At 43.0% G+C, this 24,309-nt stretch overlaps 1 protein-coding gene across 1 annotated transcript in view; it reads right to left on the reverse strand.

Moving 5' to 3' along the window:
* gabbr1a (gamma-aminobutyric acid (GABA) B receptor, 1a) overlaps nucleotides 1-24,309 on the reverse strand; it is a gene marked incomplete at both ends in the record, with an annotated part of 141,100 nt that overhangs the window by 37,278 nt on the left and 79,513 nt on the right. The window contains 4 exons of the mRNA XM_083644699.1: nucleotides 866-998; nucleotides 8,102-8,252; nucleotides 20,667-20,744; nucleotides 23,891-23,954. Of these exons, the coding sequence (XP_083500825.1) occupies nucleotides 866-998; nucleotides 8,102-8,252; nucleotides 20,667-20,744; nucleotides 23,891-23,954 (426 nt within the window). The remainder of the gene's footprint in view (nucleotides 1-865; nucleotides 999-8,101; nucleotides 8,253-20,666; nucleotides 20,745-23,890; nucleotides 23,955-24,309) is intronic.

Here is a 24,309-nt window from a genome sequence, read left to right on the forward strand (position 1 = left end):
TGAGGCCTTAGCAGTGTGTAGGGCCTCAGTGACTGAAAGGAGAGCGGTAACAGCACAGAAAACACACCTAATCCCAACCTACATTTTCTGTTATAAGCTATTATCTGTACACATTCCGGTGGGCTACTCATGTAAAATAATGTTACTTCATATCTTAATAAAAGGCAAAATTGGCCTGTATAGAGAGGCAAAGTGAACGTCACTTCCTGCTTCAGCACTGTACCAGAGATTTTCATCCGCCATCTATTTTCCCATAGACATTTCTTAAAATGCTTATAAAAATAGTTTTACTTGTTCAAACCAAATGGTTCAGATATATTTAGAATCGGGAGAGACAACAGAACATTTCAGTCTGACCAAAACCTAAATAAAACAACATAAAAAAAATATTTTCTTTAAATCCGCAATTTTTTTAACGTTTTGGTTCGAGTTAAATGTTATGTGGCCACACCTGTGCATAATTCTGGTGCTTAAGACCACCCAAATCCCGTTTGCGCTGGCATTTTGGGGGCACAGATGATTTGGCATGGCTCTAATTTGCGCCTGCGGCAGGTGCTGTGAACATTTCCATATCCCCGGCGAGAATCTCATCCCCACCATATTTCGGGGCTGTTTTAACTTAGAAAACAGGGAGGTTATGTCTACCCAGACAATGATATCACTTTTAAACAGTTACATTTCTGTATAAATCATTACAATATGCTCCCGTGAGGTGGGGATGCGTTTAGCGGCTGCTGGGCAAACTCGGCATAACACCTGGACACTTGCGCGTGGCAGACTGCTATCGTTAAGGCACGCAAACAGGTGCACAAGCGCAAATATGGGATAGTACCTGTACCAAGATAGGGCCCAACGTCTCTCTCACCTGGCAGACCACGGGGAACTGTGACCTGTGGACGTGGTGGCCGTCAATCCCCAGGGGGAAGATGGCAGCCAGAGCCATCATGCAGCCCACCGCTGTCATGTTGTTCAGGTAGGGCTGCGAGTTCTGGATGTAGCTGCAGCACAGACAGATATACACAAGAGACACATTCAGATATGCTGACAGTTTACATTCCTGCTTAATTACCTCCAAAGTTTTCCCTTAAAGGAGAATTCCGTTTTTTTTTAACCTGGACCCCTCTCCTCACATTAATTATGATCTGACGACTCACCCAGCGATCTCCGCAGCGTTTCTGGCCATCCTAGCGTTGTTTTGAGATCAATAGCGTCCAAGCCAGTCCTAAAATGGAGCTCCGAGGGGGCCAAGTGGCAGCCTGTCTTTCCTCCATCTAAATAGCCAGTTTTATTCCCGTTTTCGCCACATATCGTCATAATCTCATCCCGCAACAACCACCAGACTGATATTTCCCCCCGGGCTGTTCCCTGGAGTCTCCCAGGGATCAAATTACCTCATTCGTGATCTCGGTCACTAAGTCTCGTCAAGTCCCGCGATACTTTCCTGCCGGCTGGCCAACTAAAAAAAACGAAATTCTCCTTTAAGGAGTCTTGTGGCCTGCGAGAAGAAACTGTCCCTCAAGCGATTTGTGCGTGCTCTTGGGACCCTGTATCTCCTCCCTGAGGGTAGCAGGGAGAACAGACTGTTGTAGGGGTGGTTTGTGCCTTTGATGATCTTCAGGGACCTCCTGAGGCACCGCTGGTTGTACAGATCTTGCAGTTCTGGCAGCTCACATCCTGTTACGTGCTGGGCCGCGCGCCTCACCCTTCTTAGCGCCCTGCGGTCCATGGTGGTGCAGTTCCCGTACCAGGTGGTGAAGCAACCAGTCAGCAGGCTTTCAATGGTGCCTCTGTAGAAGTCCCTGAGGATTTTTGGCCTTAGCCCGAATTTCTTCAGGCGCCTGAGTCCGTGTAGTCGCTGTTGGGCCTTTTTGACAACAGTGGCGGTAGCTTTAGTCTTTATTATTGAAATATAGTCAGAGACATTATTTCAGTGATTGCTGTCAGAATATAGAGCCATTTAACACTTGTTTTAACACAAAAACATCACTGAATGCAGCTTTAAGGGATAAGTCAAATGAAAACCAATACTTGAAAAGATGGACAGTGTCACCAAGATCACCCTGGTCCGCGGGGGGGGGGCCCAGAAATCAATCAACAGCCTGCAAGCCACTTCCATATTACATGAGGCTAGACTGATGGATGTGGAAAAATGTGTTGCTTTTTGTGACAACACAGCCAACAAGCTACTCGTCAAGTTTGACAAATTGGGATCTGTCACTGACCTGCAAAATAAATGCAATGACCTGGAGGGCCGAATCGAGGGTCTGCAGCCCACTGAATGCATGGCTGGGCTCCTGAAGGATGTGCTGTAGCTCGAGGATAAACAATTTCAGCCAGTGTCCAGACATCAGTCGCCAGCCAGCGCCAGATCTCCCCGATGTGCTGGTGTTATAGCGAAACCTGTGACCACCGGTGTGACCGCAGAGGGGCACAGTGGCACATGTTCTGCATAATACTTTGGTGTAACACCAGACAGTATCCAACCTTGGACATTGGATTCAGTTCAGAATCCTTGAAAATTAGTGTCTTTTACAAAAATGCCTTTTTCTCAGCTTTTTGTCAGAAAAAAATCATTTTTGATGAAAACAACTAACATTCAAGTGTTGATAAAAAATGAATGAATGAAGTGAGAAGAAAATGTTTTTTGTGGTGGAGGTGGTGAGTGTGGACAGCTATAAATACCTGGGCGTTCACCTGGACAAAAAACTGGACTGGAGATGCAACACCGAGGCTGTCTACAAGAAGGGGCAGAGCAGACTCTATTTCCTGAGGAGGCTCAGATCCTTCAACGTGTGCAGCAAGATGCTGCATATCTTTTATCAGTCTGTGGTAGCAAGCGCAATTCTCTTTGCAGCCACCTGCTGGGGCAACTGCATCAGAGCCAGCGACTCTAACAAACTGAACAAACTTTTTAGGAGAGCGGGCTCTGTGCTGGGGACCACTCTGGAGCCCCTGGAGGTGGTTGTGGAAGGAAGGATGCTACAAAAAATACTAAAAATCATGGATGACACGACACACCCCCTTTACGACCTGCTGGCTGGACAACGGAGCGGTTTCAGTCAGAGGCTCCGTCAGCTTCCCTGTAGCAAGGAGCGTTACAGGAGGTCTTTCGTACCCACCGCAATAACAATTTACAATAACTCCTGGACACGCAGAGAGAGGAGGGCCCTCCTCTCCCTACCGCCCCCTCCCCTCCCGCCCTCCTGAACATTGAATCCTATGCACTGTGCACATGCCCACATTGCACACTCACTATGTATAGTATGTATACTCATATCAATCATTATATAAATAACAAACTGTACAGCTTTAGTTTAGTTATAGAAATAATAGAAATATAAATAATAGTATTATTCAATACTATTTAGGAGTATTCAGTTGATTTAATTTAATTTACCTACAGTTTCTGGGAAACGTAAGATGTAAAGGCGGTGGAAGTAAAATGGTATACAGTATATTGTATATTGTATATTTTCGCGTATTGGTTTGTTTCTTTTCTTATTGCAATATTTTAATACTGCTGTTTCTGCACCTTACCTTAGTTGTGTAACTTTTTTTTATTTGTGTAACTTTTTTATTGTTTAATTGTTTAATGTCATTGATGCTCTTGTCATTGATGCTCTTGTCACTGTCATTGATGCTACTGCTGCTGTAACGCCAGAATTTCCCCTCGGGGATGAATAAAGTACTCTATCTATCTATCTATCTATCTAACTGGATGATATGATGGATCTCTAACTGGATGATATGATGGATCTCTAACTGGATGATATGATGGATCTCTAACTGGATGATATGATGGATCTCTAACTGGATGATATGATGGATTTCTAACTGGATGATAAGATGGATCTCTAACTGGATGATAAGATGGATCTCTAACTGGATGATAAGATGGATCTCTCCCTGGATGATATGATGGATCTTTAACTGGATGATATGATGGATCTCTAACTGGATGATATGATGGATCTCTAACTGGATGATATGATGGATCTCTAACTGGATGATATGATGGATCTCTAACTGGATGATATGATGGATCTCTAACTGGATGATATGATGGATTTCTAACTGGATGATAAGATGGATCTCTAACTGGATGATAAGATGGATCTCTAACTGGATGATATGATGGATCTCTAACTGGATGATAAGATGGATCTCTAACTGGATGATATGATGGATCTCTAACTGGATGATAAGATGGATCTCTCCCTGGATGACATGATGGATCTCTAACTGGATGATATGATGGATCTCTAACTGGATGATAAGATGGATCTCTAACTGGATGATAAGATGGATCTCTAACTGGATGATAAGATGGATCTCTAACTGGATGATAAGATGGATCTCTAACTGGATGATATGATGGATCTCTAACTGGATGATAAGATGGATCTCTCCCTGGATGACATGATGGATCTCTAACTGGATGATATGATGGATCTCTAACTGGATGATATGATGGATTTCTAACTGGATGATAAGATGGATCTCTAACTGGATGATATGATGGATCTCTAACTGGATGATATGATGGATTTCTAACTGGATGATAAGATGGATCTCTAACTGGATGATAAGATGGATCTCTAACTGGATGATATGATGGATCTCTAACTGGATGATAAGATGGATCTCTAACTGGATGATAAGATGGATCTCTCCCTGGATGACATGATGGATCTCTAACTGGATGATAAGATGGATCTCTAACTGGATGATAAGATGGATCTCTAACTGGATGATATGATGGATCTCTAACTGGATGATAAGATGGATCTCTAACTGGATGATATGATGGATCTCTAACTGGATGATAAGATGAATCTCTAACTGGATGATAAGATGGATCTCTAACTGGATGATAAGATGGATCTCTAACTGGATGATAAGATGGATCTCTAACTGGATGATATGATGGATCTCTAACTGGATGATAAGATGGATCTCTAACTGGATGATATGATGGATCTCTAACTGGATGATATGATGGATCTCTAACTGGATGATAAGATGGATCTCTAACTGGATGATATGATGGATCTCTAACTGGATGATATGATGGATCTCTAACTGGATGATATGATGGATCTCTAACTGGATGATATGATGGATCTCTCCCTGGATGACATGATGGATCTCTAACTGGGTGATAAGATGAATCTCTAACTGGATGATAAGATGGATCTCTAACTGGATGATATGATGGATCTCTAACTGGATGATAAGATGGATCTCTAACTGGATGATATGATGGATCTCTAACTGGATGATATGATGGATCTCTAACTGGATGATAAGATGGATCTCTCCCTGGATGACATGATGGATCTCTAACTGGGTGATAAGATGAATCTCTAACTGGATGATAAGATGGATCTCTAACTGGATGATATGATGGATCTCTAACTGGATGATAAGATGGATCTCTCCCTGGATGATATGATGGATCTCTAACTGGATGATATGATGGATCTCTCCCTGGATGACATGATGGATCTCTAACTGGATGATATGATGGATCTCTAACTGGATGATATGATGGATCTCTAACTGGATGATATGATGGATCTCTAACTGGATGATATGATGGATCTCTAACTGGATGATAAGATGGATCTCTAACTGGATGATAAGATGGATCTCTCCCTGGATGATATGATGGATCTCTCCCTGGATGATAAGATGGATCTCTCCCTGGATGATATGATGGATCTCTAACTGGATGATAAGATGGATCTCTAACTGGATGATATGATGGATCTCTAACTGGATGATATGATGGATCTCTCCCTGGATGATATGATGGATCTCTCCCTGGATGACATGATGGATCTCTAACTGGATGATATGATGGATCTCTAACTGGATGATATGATGGATCTCTAACTGGATGATATGATGGATCTCTAACTGGATGATAAGATGGATCTCTAACTGGATGATAAGATGGATCTCTCCCTGGATGATATGATGGATCTCTCCCTGGATGATAAGATGGATCTCTCCCTGGATGATATGATGGATCTCTAACTGGATGATAAGATGGATCTCTAACTGGATGATATGATGGATCTCTAACTGGATGATAAGATGGATCTCTAACTGGATGATATGATGGATCTCTCCCTGGATGATATGATGGATCTCTCCCTGGATGATAAGATGGATCTCTAACTGGATGATAAGATGGATCTCTAACTGGATGATATGATGGATCTCTCCCTGGATGATTGTTGAATGTTGGTGCAAAATGGTGAGTCTAGAAAGATGCTCTTGCTCTTTATTTCCCGATGGACTGACACCAAAACCTGACTTACCACTGATGATTTAGAATAGGTGAGAAATATTCTACTATGAAACTCCATTGTAGCTGCACTGGAAATAAAGTCATGTCACATCTTAATTTGGACAGATACCCGAGAGAATAAGAAAAATACAGCAGTGTTGTTGGGTGGATTTCTATTGTTTTTAAAGTGAATTGGTTATGAACTTTGGTTGCTAACAATGCAGTATGCAGTATTATAAAAAAAAGTGCTACTGCTTAGTGAATAAATTTGGTTTAACTCAGTGAAATTGTGTTTGAAATATAATCAAAACTGGATAATCTCAAAAGAACAAACCTCCCCAACTCCTAGAAAACTGCAGTTAGGCTCACAGACTTATGGGACTTTAAATCACTTTGACCCAGGTCAAGCATAAAAATACTGTATTAAAAAGGCATCAGAGATATACTGTGCAGACATGGATTAAAACTAGAAATCCTACATCAAAAGGCATTTTTGAAAGCTATTTGCATTTAGTCTAGGCCTATGCTTAAACTGTGACAATGAAACCAGCTGCAGGATTCCAAAAGCCAAACACAAAATCACTAACTTTGCAATCCTTAAACTCAAGAAGCAAAAGTGCTGTTCCATATTTCTTTCGATTAACCTTTAAACAGAGGATTTCTGCTTAGCACCAATGTTTTTCCTTTATGCACCATCCTGCTTCACACCATCAAGTGACACACATTCACAGCTGGGGGCTCCAGTGAAGTGCCTTGCTCATAGGCAGAGTTTTTCCTCCCTCTGAAGGGGCCTTTGGGGTGACTGACTATGCAAGTCAGTATGCATGATAGGACTGATCATACTACTTACTGTGGTAAATACATTTGATCTTTGGGTTAGTGTCACGGTTTCCTGAACACAAATATATCAGTCATTGTCAGAAATGATGGAGCAATGTGTTTTCACAGCACCCCAAGTTTCAGCAATTTCAACATACAAATGTGAGAATTTCACTTTGAAATTCTCTAAATTGACAAAGCAAAAAAAATAAATCTTGATTTTTACTTGTGTAGTCAGAGTTGTCCTGATCTTAAATATCAGTCATTGTCAGAACTTATATAGCAATGGGTTTTCACAGCACCACAAGTTTGAGAAAAGAAGCCATTTGAAGATACAAATGTGAGACTTAAACTTTGAAATTTTCTAAAATGATAGAGTAAAAGTGCCTGAAAAAAAATGCAAAAAAAAGGAATCCTCTATGCAGAAAAAACCCTGCGTCATAGGCAATGGGCAAGCCCACCCCCTTCCCTCTGAAGATGCGGAAGTGAATTGAAAAGCTGTAGTTCCTCGAATGGCCACTAGGCGTCAGGGGCAGTAGGCATTCCCCCATGTTAAAATGCCCGACTTTGTAACATAATTAAACATTTTTCCAGTTAGGGGCGAAACACGGCTTTGGTCTATATAGCTAACAACTGTAGGGGGGTACATTTTTATATAACCTTTGGAGTTTGGAGTAAAATAGATGATAGAAAAGGGGGTGACTGACAGATCGCCTATCCAGTGATCATGCAGCTTGTCGATCACGGACCAATAGCAGGCGGAGCTGCGGCTCTGGGAAACTCCCATTTCACGTGAGGTGCTCACCCAACTCAACCCATTCCCTCCCACTCTGCTGACGAAAAATCAAGATGGTGACACCCACCGTTTGAACTCCGCCAGGAAAACGAAATTTAATGGGATAGATACGTCCATATTATTTATGTCTATGGTCATAGGCCATTGATGCTCCATGTTAATCACCGTCCCGTGCTCACTGGACTCACCGGACGTTGCTGTTGTAGATGTTGAAGGTGAGACAGACGATGCCCAGCAGGATGCCAAGGCCAGCGAAGACGGAGACAGCCGCAAAAAGCTTCTGAGACAAGAACCTGAACTCCTCAATCACCACTGTCCGGTCAGCAGGGGGACCAGCACCTGGGAGGGAGGGAGGGAGAGAGAAAGAGGGAGAGCAAGAGTGAAAGAGAACTCGGTTCCAAATTTCTCAAAACCTGAAAATCAATAAGGTCATAAGCTCATCAAATCCTGCTATTAAGACTAGCAGGTCTTATTACATAATGTTATGTTTCAAAAGACAAGAGTCATGCCATTTCAAATCACTGACACATATTGATTGTCTAATAAAGTTTTTGAATTCAACTGAATTGCCTGCCAACCGCCCTTAAACTAAATGAAGAAGAATTGAATTGCCTCACGCCCAAATTCGCTTCATTTCTCATTTGGTCAATTGGTTGTTTGCTAGGATGGCAGAATGTACAAAGCGGTATACATTATTTATTTTCTTTATAAAAGCAATACCAGCACCAGTGGCTCCTGCATTACATTACTGACTTTAATGGGGAAGCTGGTCTGGCCTATGACACTTCTTGGATGGGAGACTGGTGCTGGAAGTGGTGTTGGAGGACCAGTAGGAGCCTCTGGTTTCATAAATGATATCCCCAATGCCCCAGAGCAGAGACAACTCTGTCCTGTGAGTGTGGTCATTAAACTCTTCGCAAGAGAAGGGGTGTAACCTCCCTGGTGCCCTGGCTAAATTCCCACACAGGCCTTCCTTTAATCATGGCCACCTAATCCTCCCTTGTTACTTAATTGGCACATTCAGTCCTCACCTCTCCACTGTGAGAGCTGATGTGTGGTGAGCGTTCTGGCGCAAACTGGCTGTCATGCATCACCCAGGTGGGTGCTATACAATCGGTAGTGAATGAGTTGAGTCCCCCCCCCCCCTCCCTCCCCTGATATGTGAAGCACTTTGAGTATTTATAAAGGGGGCAGGGCTATACAAAATAAATCCAATACATTTTTTTTTTTTTTATATATTTTATTTTACTTTTTCAGAACATAAAGAAAACAAAACAAGAACAGGAAAAAAGAAAAGAAAAGAAAAAACATATATACATACATTCAACATTACAATGCCACAAAATGTGCTTACAAAACAATTAAAAAAAATATATATCTATATATATATACTGTGCAAAGGATCCAAAAGAAACTCAAATACCACTTTTAGCCTGATCAAAATAGGTCAGGAACGGGTCCCAAATGACGAAAAATTTCCTTAAGGAATTTGACCTCTGGAACCTAAGTCTCTCCATGCGTATAACTGAGATCATGTCTGTCAGCCACAGCTGAAAAGAAGGTGGAGAGGAGGACTTCCATTCCTTCAAAATTAGTTTCTTGGCAACTGTCATTCCCTGTGTCAGAGATTGCTGGACGGCCGTTGTGGGGCGGCTTTAGCTCAGGAGGTAGAGCGGGTCGGCCAATGATGCAAGGGTTGGCGGTTCGATCCCCGCTCCCTCCCAGCTGCTGTCGTTGTGTCCTTGGGCAAGACACTTAACCCTCCTTGCTCCCGATGGTGTGCAGGCACCCTGGGTGTATGAATGGGTGAATGTAGACTATCTACTGATTGTAAAGCGCTTTGGATAAAAGCGCTATATAAATGCAGGCCATTTACCATTTACCATTTACCATTTACCGTTGGGAGGAGCAAAGAGGACTCCGAGCAGCCGAAGATGGCGAGCTCCGCCTCCAGTTGGAGGGCTATTTTGTAGGCCTTAGAGTACCAGTCAAATATCTTGGCCCAGAATCCTGATATTGAAGGGCAAAACCAAAAAGCATGGGACAGTGTGCCCTCCGACACCCGACACCTATCACATAGTGGTGAGACCGAAGGATATATCTTGTGTAACCTACTATTAACTGAGCAGAGCTGGACCACAGACAGACTCCTGTCCCATATGATTTCAGACAGATCCACACCAAGTTCCTCCTGCCACGCCTCTTTGATCCTCTCAGTGGGGGCCTTAATGCAATCGGCGAACAAACACACAAACCTAGAAATAAGATGCCTGGAGTTGGGAGGGCTTAACAAAACCTAAAAAAAAACATGTTCATCTGGGAGAACTTCAAAATTGCGAATCTTGGATCGGACATAATGTCTAGCTTGTATATATCTATAAAGATGTGTTTGGGGCAACTCAAATGCTCTCTTCAGAAGATCAAAGGATGCAAATTGGCCATCAATATACAGGTCACTGATGGAGACCAGCCCCTTCTCACTCCATGCATGGCAAATTCTATCTGACCATGAGGGTAAAAAAGAATGATTAAAACAGATTGGTGTGTGAACAGAAACATCTGGTACATTCAAAACTTTCTTAACCTGATTCAGAATTCTGACAGAGTTTTTCACAACAAAACTCAAACCTTTCAAAGTCCCAGGCTCCTCTAGCTTAGAAAACAACATGGCTGGCAAAGAGGACCTGGCGATAGAGCCAGCCTCCATTTTTAGCCACAGAGGGGCCCCAGGAGTTAAATTGCCAGGAGTTACTTGTCGCCAAAACATCAGAGCCCTAACATTGGCAGCCCAGTAATAGTGCTTAAACACTGGTAAGGCCAGCCCCCCTGCAGACTTAGGTTTTTGCAGATGAACTTTAGAAATTCTATGGTTCTTATAATTCCAAATATAGGACAAAATTATGGAGTCCAGCTCTTTGAAGAAAGCCGATGTAAGAAAAATGGGGAGGCTTTGACACAAATAAAGGAACCTGGGAAGTGAAACCATCTTAATTGAGTTTATACGACCAATCATGGATAAAGGGAGGATTTTCCAGCTTTCTATACATTGTTTAAGTTTTGAAACAAAATCCCTAAAATTCAACTTAAATATTAGCTTAGGATCTCTGGGTATGGTCAAGCCAAGATAGGTGAGGTGGCCCTTTGCTAATTTGAATGGGAGACTCTCCAGGAACCCAGGAGTAAAGAGATCAGAGAGAGGCATAAAGTCACTTTTTGTCCAATTAATTGTGTATCCAGACAGGTTACCGAAGGAAGTGATTAGTTCTAGGAGAGGGGGGATAGATTTTTCTGAATTATGCAGGTATATTATTACGTCGTCGGCATAGAAACTGATACGCGTCTCGACACCTCCGACCTCAAGGCCTGCAAGGCTTGCGTGACTACGTATTTTTAAGGCAAGGGGCTCAAGCGCGACGGCATACATTATTATTATTAATAGCAGTTCTGTTAAGGATTTACTGTCGTCTCATCTTTTCACCAAATAATAGAAAAGTATCGGTAGTGGTATCGATAAAGACTCAATAAATTCGATAAAGTCTGATCACTTCATCGAATTTATAAATTCGATAAAAAAATCACAACGCCTCCACTTGCTACGCAAGCTCAACAATTTTGAAGTAAGCCAAAACATTCTAGAAACTGTATATAAGAGCCTATTTTATCTGATCCTAGGGAAGCCACAGAAGCAGCTAAGTAGTCTGTATGATGAAATAATTAGAAGTAAAGCTGAGAGGATCATTAACAACTCCTCTCATCCAATGTTCAGTGAATTTGAACTTTGACCCTCAGGGAAGCGTTATAGACTACTGATGACAAAGAGAAAGTAAAGGTGAAGTAAAAGGTAAAGTCCCAATAATAGACCCTTCCCACGGGGGCCATTTTGTGTCGAGAAGCCAGGGTAAACACAGGTGCAAGCAAAACACTAATGAGGGTTTCCAAATTCCAATCATGGAAGTTGGAAACCCTCATTAGTGTTTTGCTTGCACCTGTGTTTACCCTGGCTTCTCGACACAAAATGGCCCCCGTGAGAAGGGTCTGTTGTCACACACCTGAGTGTGTGAAATTTGTTCTCCGCATTTGACCCATCCCCTGGGGGAGCGGTGAGCAGCAGCAGTGTCGCGCTCGGGAATCATTTGGTGATCTAACCCCCCAATTCCAACCCTTTGATGCTGAGTGCCAAGCAGGGAGGCAATGGGTCACATTTTTTATAGTCTTTGGTATAACTCGGCCGGGGATCGAACTCACAACCTCCCAGTCTCAGGGAGGACACTCAAACCACAAGGCCACTGAGCTGGCAACAAATAAAACTAGGATGCGGTAGATGCTGCTTAGGGTGGTGTTTTAATTTCTTACTTTGCTGAGGTTTTTTGTACAGCAGGTGTTTTCCTGAATGTTTTTTAAATAGTTTTTTAATTGGACAGGTCGTAGACCTATGATTTGTAATTTTGACCTGTATTGTGAGGTGTAGCCTACTTTTGTGCATCGGTGTGGATGAATGTGTTGACTGTTTTGTGGATGTGTGGTCATTTTGTGGATGTCTAGTCAGGTTTTTTGGCATAATTGCAATGTTTCATGTGTTTGATGCTTTTGAGAGGTGTTTGTGGTGGAACCAAAGATGAATTTCCAAAGGCCAATAAAGTTTTCGTAATCGTATCGTTAAGCAGTCTCGAAAATGGTATCAATATAAATAAAAATGAATGATCCCCATCCCTAAGAGAAACTCAACCTACAATGATTTTATAATGTACTGTAGAAGATCTGCAACACACATGGCAACTTCAGCTAATATGATCTCATAGTTGAAGAAAACAGAGCTTCTTCCAAATGCAAGTTTCATATATCATCGTTTGGATCCTTTTAATATGAATAACCAATTTAATAAATCAAACTTGTGTCTGAACAAAGCTGGGGTCTCTTCTTCTATGCCTACAAGACTGGTAAAAAAGCCAATAAATGTCAGTCAAAAGTATATGGGTATATTTCTCAGGGGAAACTAGAGAACTGACAGCAGAACATTTCTGCACCCCCAAGTGAGCTGTTGACTAATGGAATATGTCAAATATGAAAAAGTAATCAAATAAAAATAAAAACAAGAGCAGCACTCTTTTCTCACTGTGGAATTTTGCTGACCACAACATTTCAACAAAATTTACAAGCTTCAAATTATAGCAGAGACCTTCAGACCTGCAGTGATGAGAAAACCTCGTAACTCGCAAAGATGTAAAAAGCACCATGTGCATTGATGCCACAGGTCAGAGACTCATTTGCAGTACATATATATACACATATATATATATACATATATATATATATATATATACTGTATATATATATATATAATATATATATATATATACACACACACACACACACACACACACACACACACATACATAGTACAGTACATACATGCACATGCGCGCACACACACACACACACACACACACACACACACACGCGCATACATAAATACATAGATACATACATCTATCTTCTTATAATTTCAACAAGACATGACATTATCAGTGATGACATCATCAATAGAGAGAGGAGAGGAGAGAGACTGAGGGCGAGAGAGAAAGGGGGAGAGAGAGAGAGAGAGAGAGAGAGGGGGAGAGAGACTGAGGGAGAGAGAGAGGGAGACATTGTGTGCACGCCAATAGAATAGGCGAGGCCACACAGTGGGCGAGCATAGGAATCGAGTGTGCATAGCGCGAGATGCCTAGTACATACATACATACATACATACACATACTATATTAAAACACAGACTGGTCGACATCAACATAACTACCGCTCCTCCCGCTGCAGTAAAATGTTGTTAATAACCAAGATACACAAAAAACTAAAATGTTCAGCTCCATCACCAGTGATTCACACTTACAGTAAATTAGAAATATGCATAATTATCACACAGAGGTTGAGCAACTTTGGTGTTAATTAAGAGTTGGAGGTCACCCAGGTCTTGCAGGACTGAAAGTCGGAGGTATTGAGACGCGTATCAGTTTGTATGCCGACAACGTAATAATATACCTGCATAACTCAGAGAAATCGATCCCCCCTCTCCTAGAATTAATCACCTCCTTCGGTAAGTTGTCCGGATACACAATTAACTGGACAAAGAGTGACTTCATGCCTCTCTCTGATGTCTTCACTCCCGGTTTCCTGGAAAATCTTCCATTCAAATTGGCAAAAGACCACCTCACCTATCTTGGCTTGACCATACCTAGAGATCCTAATTTAACTCATTAAGTGCCATAGACGACCTAACTCGTCTTACATAATCCAGCGCTTAAGTGCCAAGGACGGACTAACTCGTCTTACATAAAGATTTTTTTTTTTTGACAGTGGGACATCAATCAACCCCTTTTACATCTTCGAGATAACTATTTGGAGCAAGAGCATGTGTGTAATCTATTTTACCGACCACTAAGTGGCGACAGAGACCGAGAGAAGTCACAGCCACGGGACCCAAAAGCCACAAAAGCAGCCGCCTCAGCCCGGACACACACACACAGAACGGACAGAGATCCCTTCCCCCCAGAGCCGCGCAGCAACGCGCGAACACACACACACACACACACACACACACACACACACACACACACACACACCGCGGAAGCAAGCCATTCAAGGAAATGGCGACGCGATTTTACAGTAATCCATTTCAGACTCGTCTTGCCCGACAGGCAAGCAGGCAGGCAGGCACGCAGACAGACAGGCAGGCAGCACAACGCGCTTCTGACACGCCCGCTGAAGCCAGGAGGAAGGAGGAGAAGACACACGGAGGGAGGAGTTTGAATGAGAGGGGTGTTTCCTGTTGTTATGGAGGAAATTACTGTTCAAAACTATTGTTTAGAATGTCTGACGGTCTTACTGATGCCAAAAATGAATGGTTAAAGTGACTGTTTCACAAAAAGCCATTTATCTCTGAATAAATTTCCAGACGCTGAAACCATGCTGTACTCAACGGCTAATATCTACATAACTACTAACTCTGCAAACTAACTCTTTTAGACAGAGAAAGCACACATTCTATTAGTTATTTTTAGATGATTGATGTTCATGAATTCTTAACAGAAAAGAATCCTCGGCTGTTCTAAAATGAGCCAGAATCGTCAAAAACACCCCTGGCACAACTTACCTACAGGAATGAAAACATGGCTGGCATTCAATGTGTTAATATTTAAGTTGAATTTTGGTGATTTTGTTTTAAGACTTAAACAATGTATAGAAAACTGGAAAATCTTGCCCTTGTCTATGATTGGCCGTATAAACTCAGATGGTTTCACTTCCCAGGTTCCTCTATCTGTGTCAAAACCTTCCCAGCTTCCTTACATCAGCTTTTTTCAAAGAACTGGACTCAATAATTCTGTCCTCTATCTGGAATTATAAAAATCATAGAATTTCGAAAATTCACTTGCAGAAACCCAAGTCTGAAGGAGGGCTGGCCTTACCAGTGTTTAGGCACTCCTACTGGGCTGCCACTGTTAGAACTCTAATGTTTTGGCGGCAAGGGACCCCTGACAATTTAGCTTTCGGGGCCCCCCTGTGGCTGAAAATGGAGGCTAACTCTATTGCCTCTATCACCTTAGGTGGCTGGCGGCACCACTTTGTAAAGTTGATTATATTGTTTTGTTTTGTTTTTTTCTTTCTTTCCCCTGTGTCTGAGCCTGTTTGTCTGTTTTGTCTTGTTTGTGTTCTATAAAAATTTAAAATATGAAAAAAAAAAAAAATAAGAGTTGGAGGAGAGCATGTGTGGATGCTTGACCACCAGAGGTCCATCAGGGCCTTCCAGGGGGTCCGCAGCAAAGTGTTAAACTTCACTATTATTTCCTTTACAAGAAGGTAAGATGATTAGAAAATGTATTTTGATCATAGTTTCACTAATATCTCTCTACCTACAACCCAGTTTTGGAATTCTAAACAAAATTATATCCAACAATAAAAATATACAAAACAAATACAAAATGTTTTCAAATGGGGGTCCGTGTCCCTACTGTAATGTGCAGTAAATGTGGGGTCCTTGATGTGAAAAAGGTTGAGAATCACCATATATATATCTCAATATATTCATGCTTGTCTAGCTTTGAAAGAGACTGAGGCTGGTTCAAAGTGGGGCAGATGGACTGGGAGCCTCTCTTTACACTCAACAGCCTCTGACTGTCTGTCTGTCTAAATCTGGGATTGCCTGTGCATTGTGTGTCTGTGTGTGTCTGTGTGTGTGTGTGTGTGTGTGTGTGTGTTCTCCTGAGTATAGAGAGGCAAAGTGACCGCCTGCTTCCTGCTTCAGCACTGTACCAGAGATTTTCATCTGCCATTTATTTTCCCATACACATTTCGTAAAATGCGTATAAAAATAGTTTTACTGGCTCAAAACAAACGGTACAGATATATTTAGAAACAGGAGAGATCGCATAACATTTCACTGGGACCAAAACATAAAAGAAATGCAGGTTAATGTTGAATATCGATGTTGTTTTTTCAAGTTTTGGTCCGAGTGAAATGTTCTATGGTCTCTCCCAATTATAGCGTTAGCTGAACCGTTTGGTTCGACGAAGTAAAACAATTTTTATAAGCATTTTACGAAATGTCTATGGGAAAATAAATGTTTCTCTGTCTCTGGTACAGTGCTGAAGCAGGAAGTGACGTTCCACTTTGCCTCTCTATGCCTACGTGCCTAGTAGGCGTATGTATATTATGCATGCCATGTAGGCCTATTTGTGTGTGCATACATGTGGGTTCATGTGAGTGCAGTGGAGCATTTGTGCATGTATTTACTTGTGCATGTGTGTGTCTGAGAGTGTGTGTGTGTATGTGTGTGTGTGTGTGTGTGTGTGTGTGTGCGTGCGTGTGTGCGTGTGTGTGTGTGAGAGAAAGAGTGAGAGTGTGTGTGTGTGTGTGTGTGTGTGTCTGAGAGAGAGTGTGTGTATGTGTGTGTCTGAGAGAGAGTGTGTGTGTGGTTATGTGTCTGAGAGTTGTATGTCAGAGGGGACGCGCAGCAGTAGTGTGAGCCCTGTGTGAATTCGATGCATCAGTTGTCATAGGACCGTATCAGAGTGTCGCCCCCCTTGGGTTGCAGGGTGTCAGGACACCCCTCCTGCTCTGTTTTGATGCTTGTCAGTAGAGACGTAACCACTGTGACGTCACCCATTGGTTTGTGGACAGTCCACAAACAGGAGTCCACAGTGGACTATTTTGAAGACTCGAGTTTGGCATTTTCGCCATCTTGTGTGTGTGTGTGTGTGTGTGTGTGTGTGTTTTGCCAGGCACAGCGCCGGCTGCTATTGGTCAGTGATCGGCAAGCTGCGCGATCATGGACAGGCGACCTGTCAATCACGCCCCGGCACAAAGCATAGTCTGCTTTATCATCTTGACTATTTTACTACAGAGTTTGTTAGTTTACCATAATTTACAATATGAACATCATGCTGCATTGAAAACTAGCAAGTGAGACCAAAAACTCATTAGGAATGTTAAATGGCCTGCATTTATATAGCACTTTTATCCAAAGTGCTTTACAATGAGTTCACCCATTCACACAGACATTCATACACCAATGGAGGCAAGCTACCACAATATATGGTGCTGGCACAGCCATCGGGAGCAAATTGGGGTTCAGTATCTTGCCCAAGGACACTTCTACATGCGAGGAGGAGCCGGGGATCGAACCACTCTACCTCCTGAGCCACAGCCACCCCATTAGGAAAATGTTTACTGAGGTAATAAATCTAGTGAGAAGTAGGGTCATTTTCCTATTCACTTCTATACAATCGGACTTCTTTTTGCAGCCATAGTTAGGAGTTATATAAAAATTCACTCCAATTCACTACAGTTGTCATGAACAGGGAAATTAGCTATAGAGACCAAAAAACGTTTTTTGAACCAGGCTGTTTATTTCTGCCATAAGGTTGGGCATTTTAACATGGGGTCGATGGGAATTGCAACCAGCCTCAAGTGGCCATTCGAGGAACTGCAGTTTTTGAATATGTGTGTGTGTGTGTGTGTGTGTGTGTGGTGTGGTGTGGTGTGTGTATACGTGCATGCAATCCTGTGTGTATGGGTGTGTGTATACAGTCCAATCAGTCAGTGAGTGTGTTTGCACCATTTAAACACTCAGTCCTTGATCAAGGAATCAGGACAGGGTGTTGCCATGGAGACCAACAGTTGCCACAGCGATTAGAAGGAGAGCGAGCTGAAGTGGTTGTTAGGGCGACCGTGAAGACAGTGAGAAAGTGAGGGAGGAGACGCCTCGTAAACACAGAGGAAAACAAGCCCAGGGGTTAAGCTGAAAAGACCTCAGCTTACTCCACCCTGTCAGTGTGCAGCAGCTTACTCCACCCTGTCAGTGTGCAGCAATCCAAGCGCGCGCCTGTCAAAAAACTGTCTCCCCCAAACCCACGCAACCCCAGAGAGCCGGGAATCATTATTTCCTCTTGACACGTGGATGTCACCTCTGTCCCCCCATGTGGTTCACAGTCCAAACAAAAATCTGTCTGTCAACTCAAACACACCTGCCGAGAAGGTCAACAAAACACGCCTCGCCTGAGCGTTTAATCATATTGCCACCGAGTAGGGCTGGGCGATATGACTTCAAGTCAATATCACAAGTATTTCAAATTTTTACCTCGATTACGATTAATGAAGGATTATTTACGTTAAACACTTCCCCCCCCAGGCTTTCTGTTTCCTACTTAGGTTTATTTGGTGGCTGCGTGTTTTCAGAATCAGAACCAGAAAGACTTTAATGATCCCCGGGGGGAAATTGGGACAGGTTACAGTAGCTCGCTCACAGAACGCAACATAGCATAAAATAACAGTAGTAAAAGCGGTAGTAAGCTAAAATAAGCAAAATACGTATAATACGTATAAAGTAAGCAGCATAAAATAAGTAGAGTAAGTATACATACATTACATGACAATTACCGTTATTGCACACTTTTTTTGGACTTATATTAAGTCGGCTTGCCCTTTACGTTACACGTGGCTCAGCCAGGCACCGTTAACCTATCGGCTGGCTCAGTCTCAGGGAGACTGAGCGTCTCCGAGGTGCTCTTTTAAAGAGGCATTAAAGAGTCCGATGGCCACAGGCAGGAATGATTTCCTGTGCCTCTCCATATTGCATCTAGGTGGGAACAGCCTCTCACTGAACGTGCTCCTGTGTTTGACTAGCACGCCGTGGAGTGGGTGCGAGTCATTGCTCATGATGGAGCGTAGCGTGGACAACGTTCTCTTCTCCGACACCGCAGTCAGAGAGCCCAGCTCCAGCCCCACAATGTCCCTGGCCTTACGGATCAGTTTGTTGAGTCGGTTGGCGTCCGCTGCCTTCAGCCTGCTGCCCCAGCACACAGTAGCATACAGGAAGGCACTAGCCACTACCGACTCGTATAACATCCTCAGCATGGTCCGGCAGACGTTGAAGGACCTCAGCCGTCTCAGGAAGTAGAGACGGCTTTGCCCCTTCTTGTAGAGTGCATCAGAGTTCTTAGCCCAGTCTAGTTTATTGTCAATGTACACTCCAAGGTACTTGTAATCCTCCACTATGTCAACACTGACCCCGTGGATTGAAACAGGGGTCACCGGAGCCTTGACCCTCCTCAGGTCCACCACCTTTGTCTTTGACACGTTGAGCTGCAGGTGGTTCTGCTCACACCATGTGACAAAGTTGGCCACCACATCCCGATACTCATCTTCATCGCCATCTTTGATACATCCCACATGTTTTGGCTTGTGTCGTCGATGCAGACAGCTTCGCTTTTAGTGAAGGTGGACTAATGTTACCTTAGTGGGATGAGGGCACTACCCCCCCTCCCCACACACACACACACACCCTGCATTTGGTACGTGACTGAACACGACATAGTATGTTTTTAAGGGGACAGTTCATGAACACACACACTGGGGAAAGTATTAACCAAATTAATTGACACAAGCAAGATTAAGTCAGGTTCTAGATGTCAGTTTCGATATATTGTCTGTTAATTGCTCAGCCCTACAAGCCACAGCGAAGGACGTGCTGCCAATACATGCATGCAGCTCACCCATCACTTGCCACTGATGCTGAATGGGAGCCACTCTCTCTTCTGAGTTCACTTAAGCCTCGGCAACACATCATTTTCTTTCAAAGGTAAAAAAGGGCGGCTGTCTACAGGCCGAGCAGCCAGCAGGATTGATTAGGGGCACAGTCAGTCCAGGCACAAGTGTGTCACCTCTCCTGGGAGGGATGGGCCAGTAAACAACCGCAGTATTGGTCTTGGTGGCTGAGGCAATTCAACAGTATTAGCTAGTATTTCACAGCAGACTAGAATACGGGCAAGTCTGAACTTCCCAGCAGCAACGGAGAGAGTAGGTTCTGATGTGTGACGCAAGCTTGAGCTTTTCTATATATAGGAATGATGTAAAACCTAAGTTTGTTCAGTTGTTCAACGGTTGCCCTACAATGGCTAAATATTAGCTTGCTGTGCATCTGCTGTGCTCACACCAACATGTTAACATTAACGTGTTGGATGGTGTGTGTGCTGCCAGCTCATTTTGGGTGAGAGTCAGCGTCCAAATGACTAGCTTTACTCAAACTGGTGGTTAGACATAATTCAGCATGATTACATGTCATTTAACGATCATTTAACAAGGAAGTCTAAATTAAGCCAGCCCTGTGAGGTCTAATTGGAAACCATGCTGACTCACAGTATGACAGACACAGACACATGCAGGGACAGGAAGGCGGACAAAGACGGTGTCACGAACTCATCTCACCTATCCAAACATCGTTGCCAAACCAGGAGAGGTTTTTCTGAGAGCTGTCGTAGTAACCGATCTTCTTATAACTGCCACCTAGATGTTGGAGAAAGAGGTAGAGATAGCAAGATAGAAGGGCGTGAAATAAAGAGAGGATATAAAGAGAAAGAGGGGGATAGAGGAAGTGCAGGTAGTACCATTATGTCTCATTATTTTTCTCCCCTGGTGTTCCTGGGCGATCATCATTTCAAGCAGCAGCAAACAATACAAAAAATACAAACCGACTTGACAGAACTGATTGATACCGTAAAAGTTTAATTAATAAACTTTTCTTTGCTTCGAACACTGGAACAGGCCAATTCCTTTCACACAAAACTCTTGGTCAGTTAAGATGGGAAATACTACTGTACCAAATTGTTTATTTAAACCAGTATGAATACTATATATATATATATATATATATATATATATATAAAAAAAAAAAAAAAAAATATATATATATATATATATATATATATATATATATATATATATTTTTTTTAAGGCTATGGAATAACATATCAATTACCGGCACATATCATTCATTTGATCCCGATAGGCAGCGCATCTACTGTATAGAGAGCCAAAGTCAAGCCCCTTCCGGTAGGGCCCTATACGAACCAGCGGCGAAAAAAATATGAGTGGTGGTGAATGGCGAGAGACAATAATTTTTTTATCCCGTTTGAATTGTGCCATGAGGTACACATATGTTTGTCAATTTAAAAGATAACTTTGCAAGTCAAGGAAGGCATACAACTGATGCACTAAAAATGATAAATTAGAAAGATTACACACAACCAGTCGCGTAATTGACTTAACTTTCTCTCCTGCCAGACCCTTCAGACGAAGTACTGTATATTGTGTGAGACGACAGATGTAGTTCATTGAGTGGTTTCATACAAAACCAAACGTTATATTTCAGTTTTACAACAATCTGAGACTTTCTTGACTTGGAAAGTTATCTTTTGACAAACAGTGTGTACTTCATGGCACAATTCAAATGGGATCAAAAAATTATTGTTTCTCGCCGTTCACCACCACTCTTTTTTTTAAGCTGGTTCTTGTGCTGAAGCAGGAAGTGGGTGTGACTTTGGCTCTCTATAGGTCAACCTCATGCATTGAGAGAGAGAGAGAGAGAGAGAGAGAGAGAGAGAGAGGGGGAGGGATGGGGCGCAAGGCTTACATTTGAAATTCATGCTTTTGATTGATGGGTCATAAAAACAAAATTGACACATGGAATTAACAATCAGACTTTGCAGATTACAGAGAAATTTGAATGACAGAAATCTGTTTAGAATTACTCACGGGATCCCATGCATAACATGTGCGAAATACTGAAAAGCACAGCACCAGGGGAGATGAGAGAGAGAGAGCCCTGTATCAAAATACCGGTAGTCCGGTAGCCGACCTTAGGATAAAAGCCTAAAATGGTAACCAGCTTCTAATTATTTATTTGTCAAAATGTGTAGCCATACATGGCCCATTTAATTGGGGCTCTGCTTTTAATTGAGGTTTTACTGTATTCATATTTCCGCCATTCAGCGATCACTCCTGTGTGTTTGTATCATGTACTGCACAGAAAGCATCACTCCTGTGTGTTTGTATCATGTACTGCACAGAAAGCATCACTCCTGTGTGTTTGTATCATGTACTGCACAGAAAGCATCACTCCTGTGTGTTTGTATCATGTACTGCACAGAAAGCATCACTCCTGTGTGTTTGTATCATGTACTGCACAGAAAGCATCACTCCTGTGTGTTTGTATCATGTGCTGCACAGAAAGCATCACTCCTGTGTGTTTGTATCATGTGCTGCACAGAAAGCATCACTCCTGTGTGTTTGTATCATGTACTGCACAGAAAGCCCACAATGAACAGATAAAGAAGAGATGAGTGATGAACGGGTGCATAAAGAAGGACAAACAAACAAGTACCAAGGGGAGAAGGAGAAAAGGGAGAGGGGGAAAAAGGAGCTTATGTGGCAGCCTTGACCGGGAATACTGATTAGGTCCCAGTGCGATTCAGGCATTCAAGTCAGGTCGTCTCATTGTGGATGTCAAATTACCTCCACGCCACAACACGGCATATGAGACAGAATGTGTGGGGAGTGGGAAGGGATTAGAAATTCTCATCTTTTAGGACACCAAAAAGAACAGAGGTAGAAAATAATCCTCAACCTTATCCGGCGCCGGGAAACTCATTAAGTCACTGGTGACAAATAGCGCTGCCATTTCCAGAAACAGCTTAAAACGAAGGCTCGCGCCCAATTAGACTGGAGCCTTGAGTCGACACATTTCTGCATCAGGCCCATTGGCATGTGACATTACGGGACATCAGGCCCATTGGCATGTGACATTACGGGACATCAGGCCCATTGGCATGTGACATTGCGGGACATCAGGCCCATTGGCATGTGACATTACAGGACATCAGGCCCATTGGCATGTGACATTACGGGACATCAGGCCCATTGGCATGTGACATTACGGGACATCAGACTAATTGGCATGTGACATTACAGGACATCAGACCCATTGGCATGTGACATTACGGGACATCAGGCCCATTGGCATGCGGGACATCAGGCCCATTGGCATGTGACATTACGGGACATCAGGCCAATTGGCATGTGACATTACAGGACATCAGACCCATTGGCATGTGACATCACGGGACATCAGACTAATTGGCATGTGACATTACGGGACATCAGGCCAATTGGCATGTGACATTACAGGACATCAGACCCATTGGCATGTGACATCACAGGACATCAGACTAATTGGCATGTGACATTACAGGACATCAGACCCATTGGCATGTGACATTACAGGACATCAGGCCAATTGGCATGTGACATTACAGGACATCAGGCCAATTGGCATGTGACATTACGGGACATCAGACTAATTGGCATGTGACATTACAGGACATCAGGCCAATTGGCATGTGACATTACGGGACATCAGACTAATTGGCATGTGACATTACGGGACATCAGGCCAATTGGCATGTGACATTACGGGACATTGAGACCAACTGCAGTGCAATCCCACCTCTCAGCTCTGAGATGAGCTGAGAGCGGGAATCAATATGAAGAATACAGTCAGCAACGATTGTTTTGATGGATTAGTGACATTTACTGTTGAGAGCGGCTCCTGACATACAGCGTCTGTGTGAGGAGCGAGATAACAGAGTGCTTACCTTGTAGCTGTTCGATAAGAGTCATTGCCATCCTGGAGCCCTGGGCATCGAACACAACATGGCCCTAGGACACAGACAGGAGGAAGTTTATTTTACTCCAGATAATTAATCCCTTAAATAACCCTTTAAATAAGCTGTCATTAAGAGAAATACCTTCCCATTTAGAGCCTGTGGGGGGAGCTGCAGGGTTAATGCAAATTGATGGTTAGTGCGGTGTGTCCGATGTTTGCAGTGTTCATGGCAAGACCGTTCTCTCTGCAGAACCACAGCATTTCATGGTAAATGCGGTAACAGCGTTTGTGGACAGCTCAGAATCAGCTGTCAGTTTGTCTGAATGGAATGCTTCCCTAGTAACCAACTAACACAGTATTAGCCAATCACAGACCACGTACGGAGCGCTGTGCTCGCCGCACACACCC

The sequence above is a fragment of the Poromitra crassiceps genome (assembly GCF_964638095.1).
Source record: "Poromitra crassiceps genome assembly, chromosome: 1".
Lineage (NCBI taxonomy): Eukaryota > Metazoa > Chordata > Actinopteri > Beryciformes > Melamphaidae > Poromitra > Poromitra crassiceps.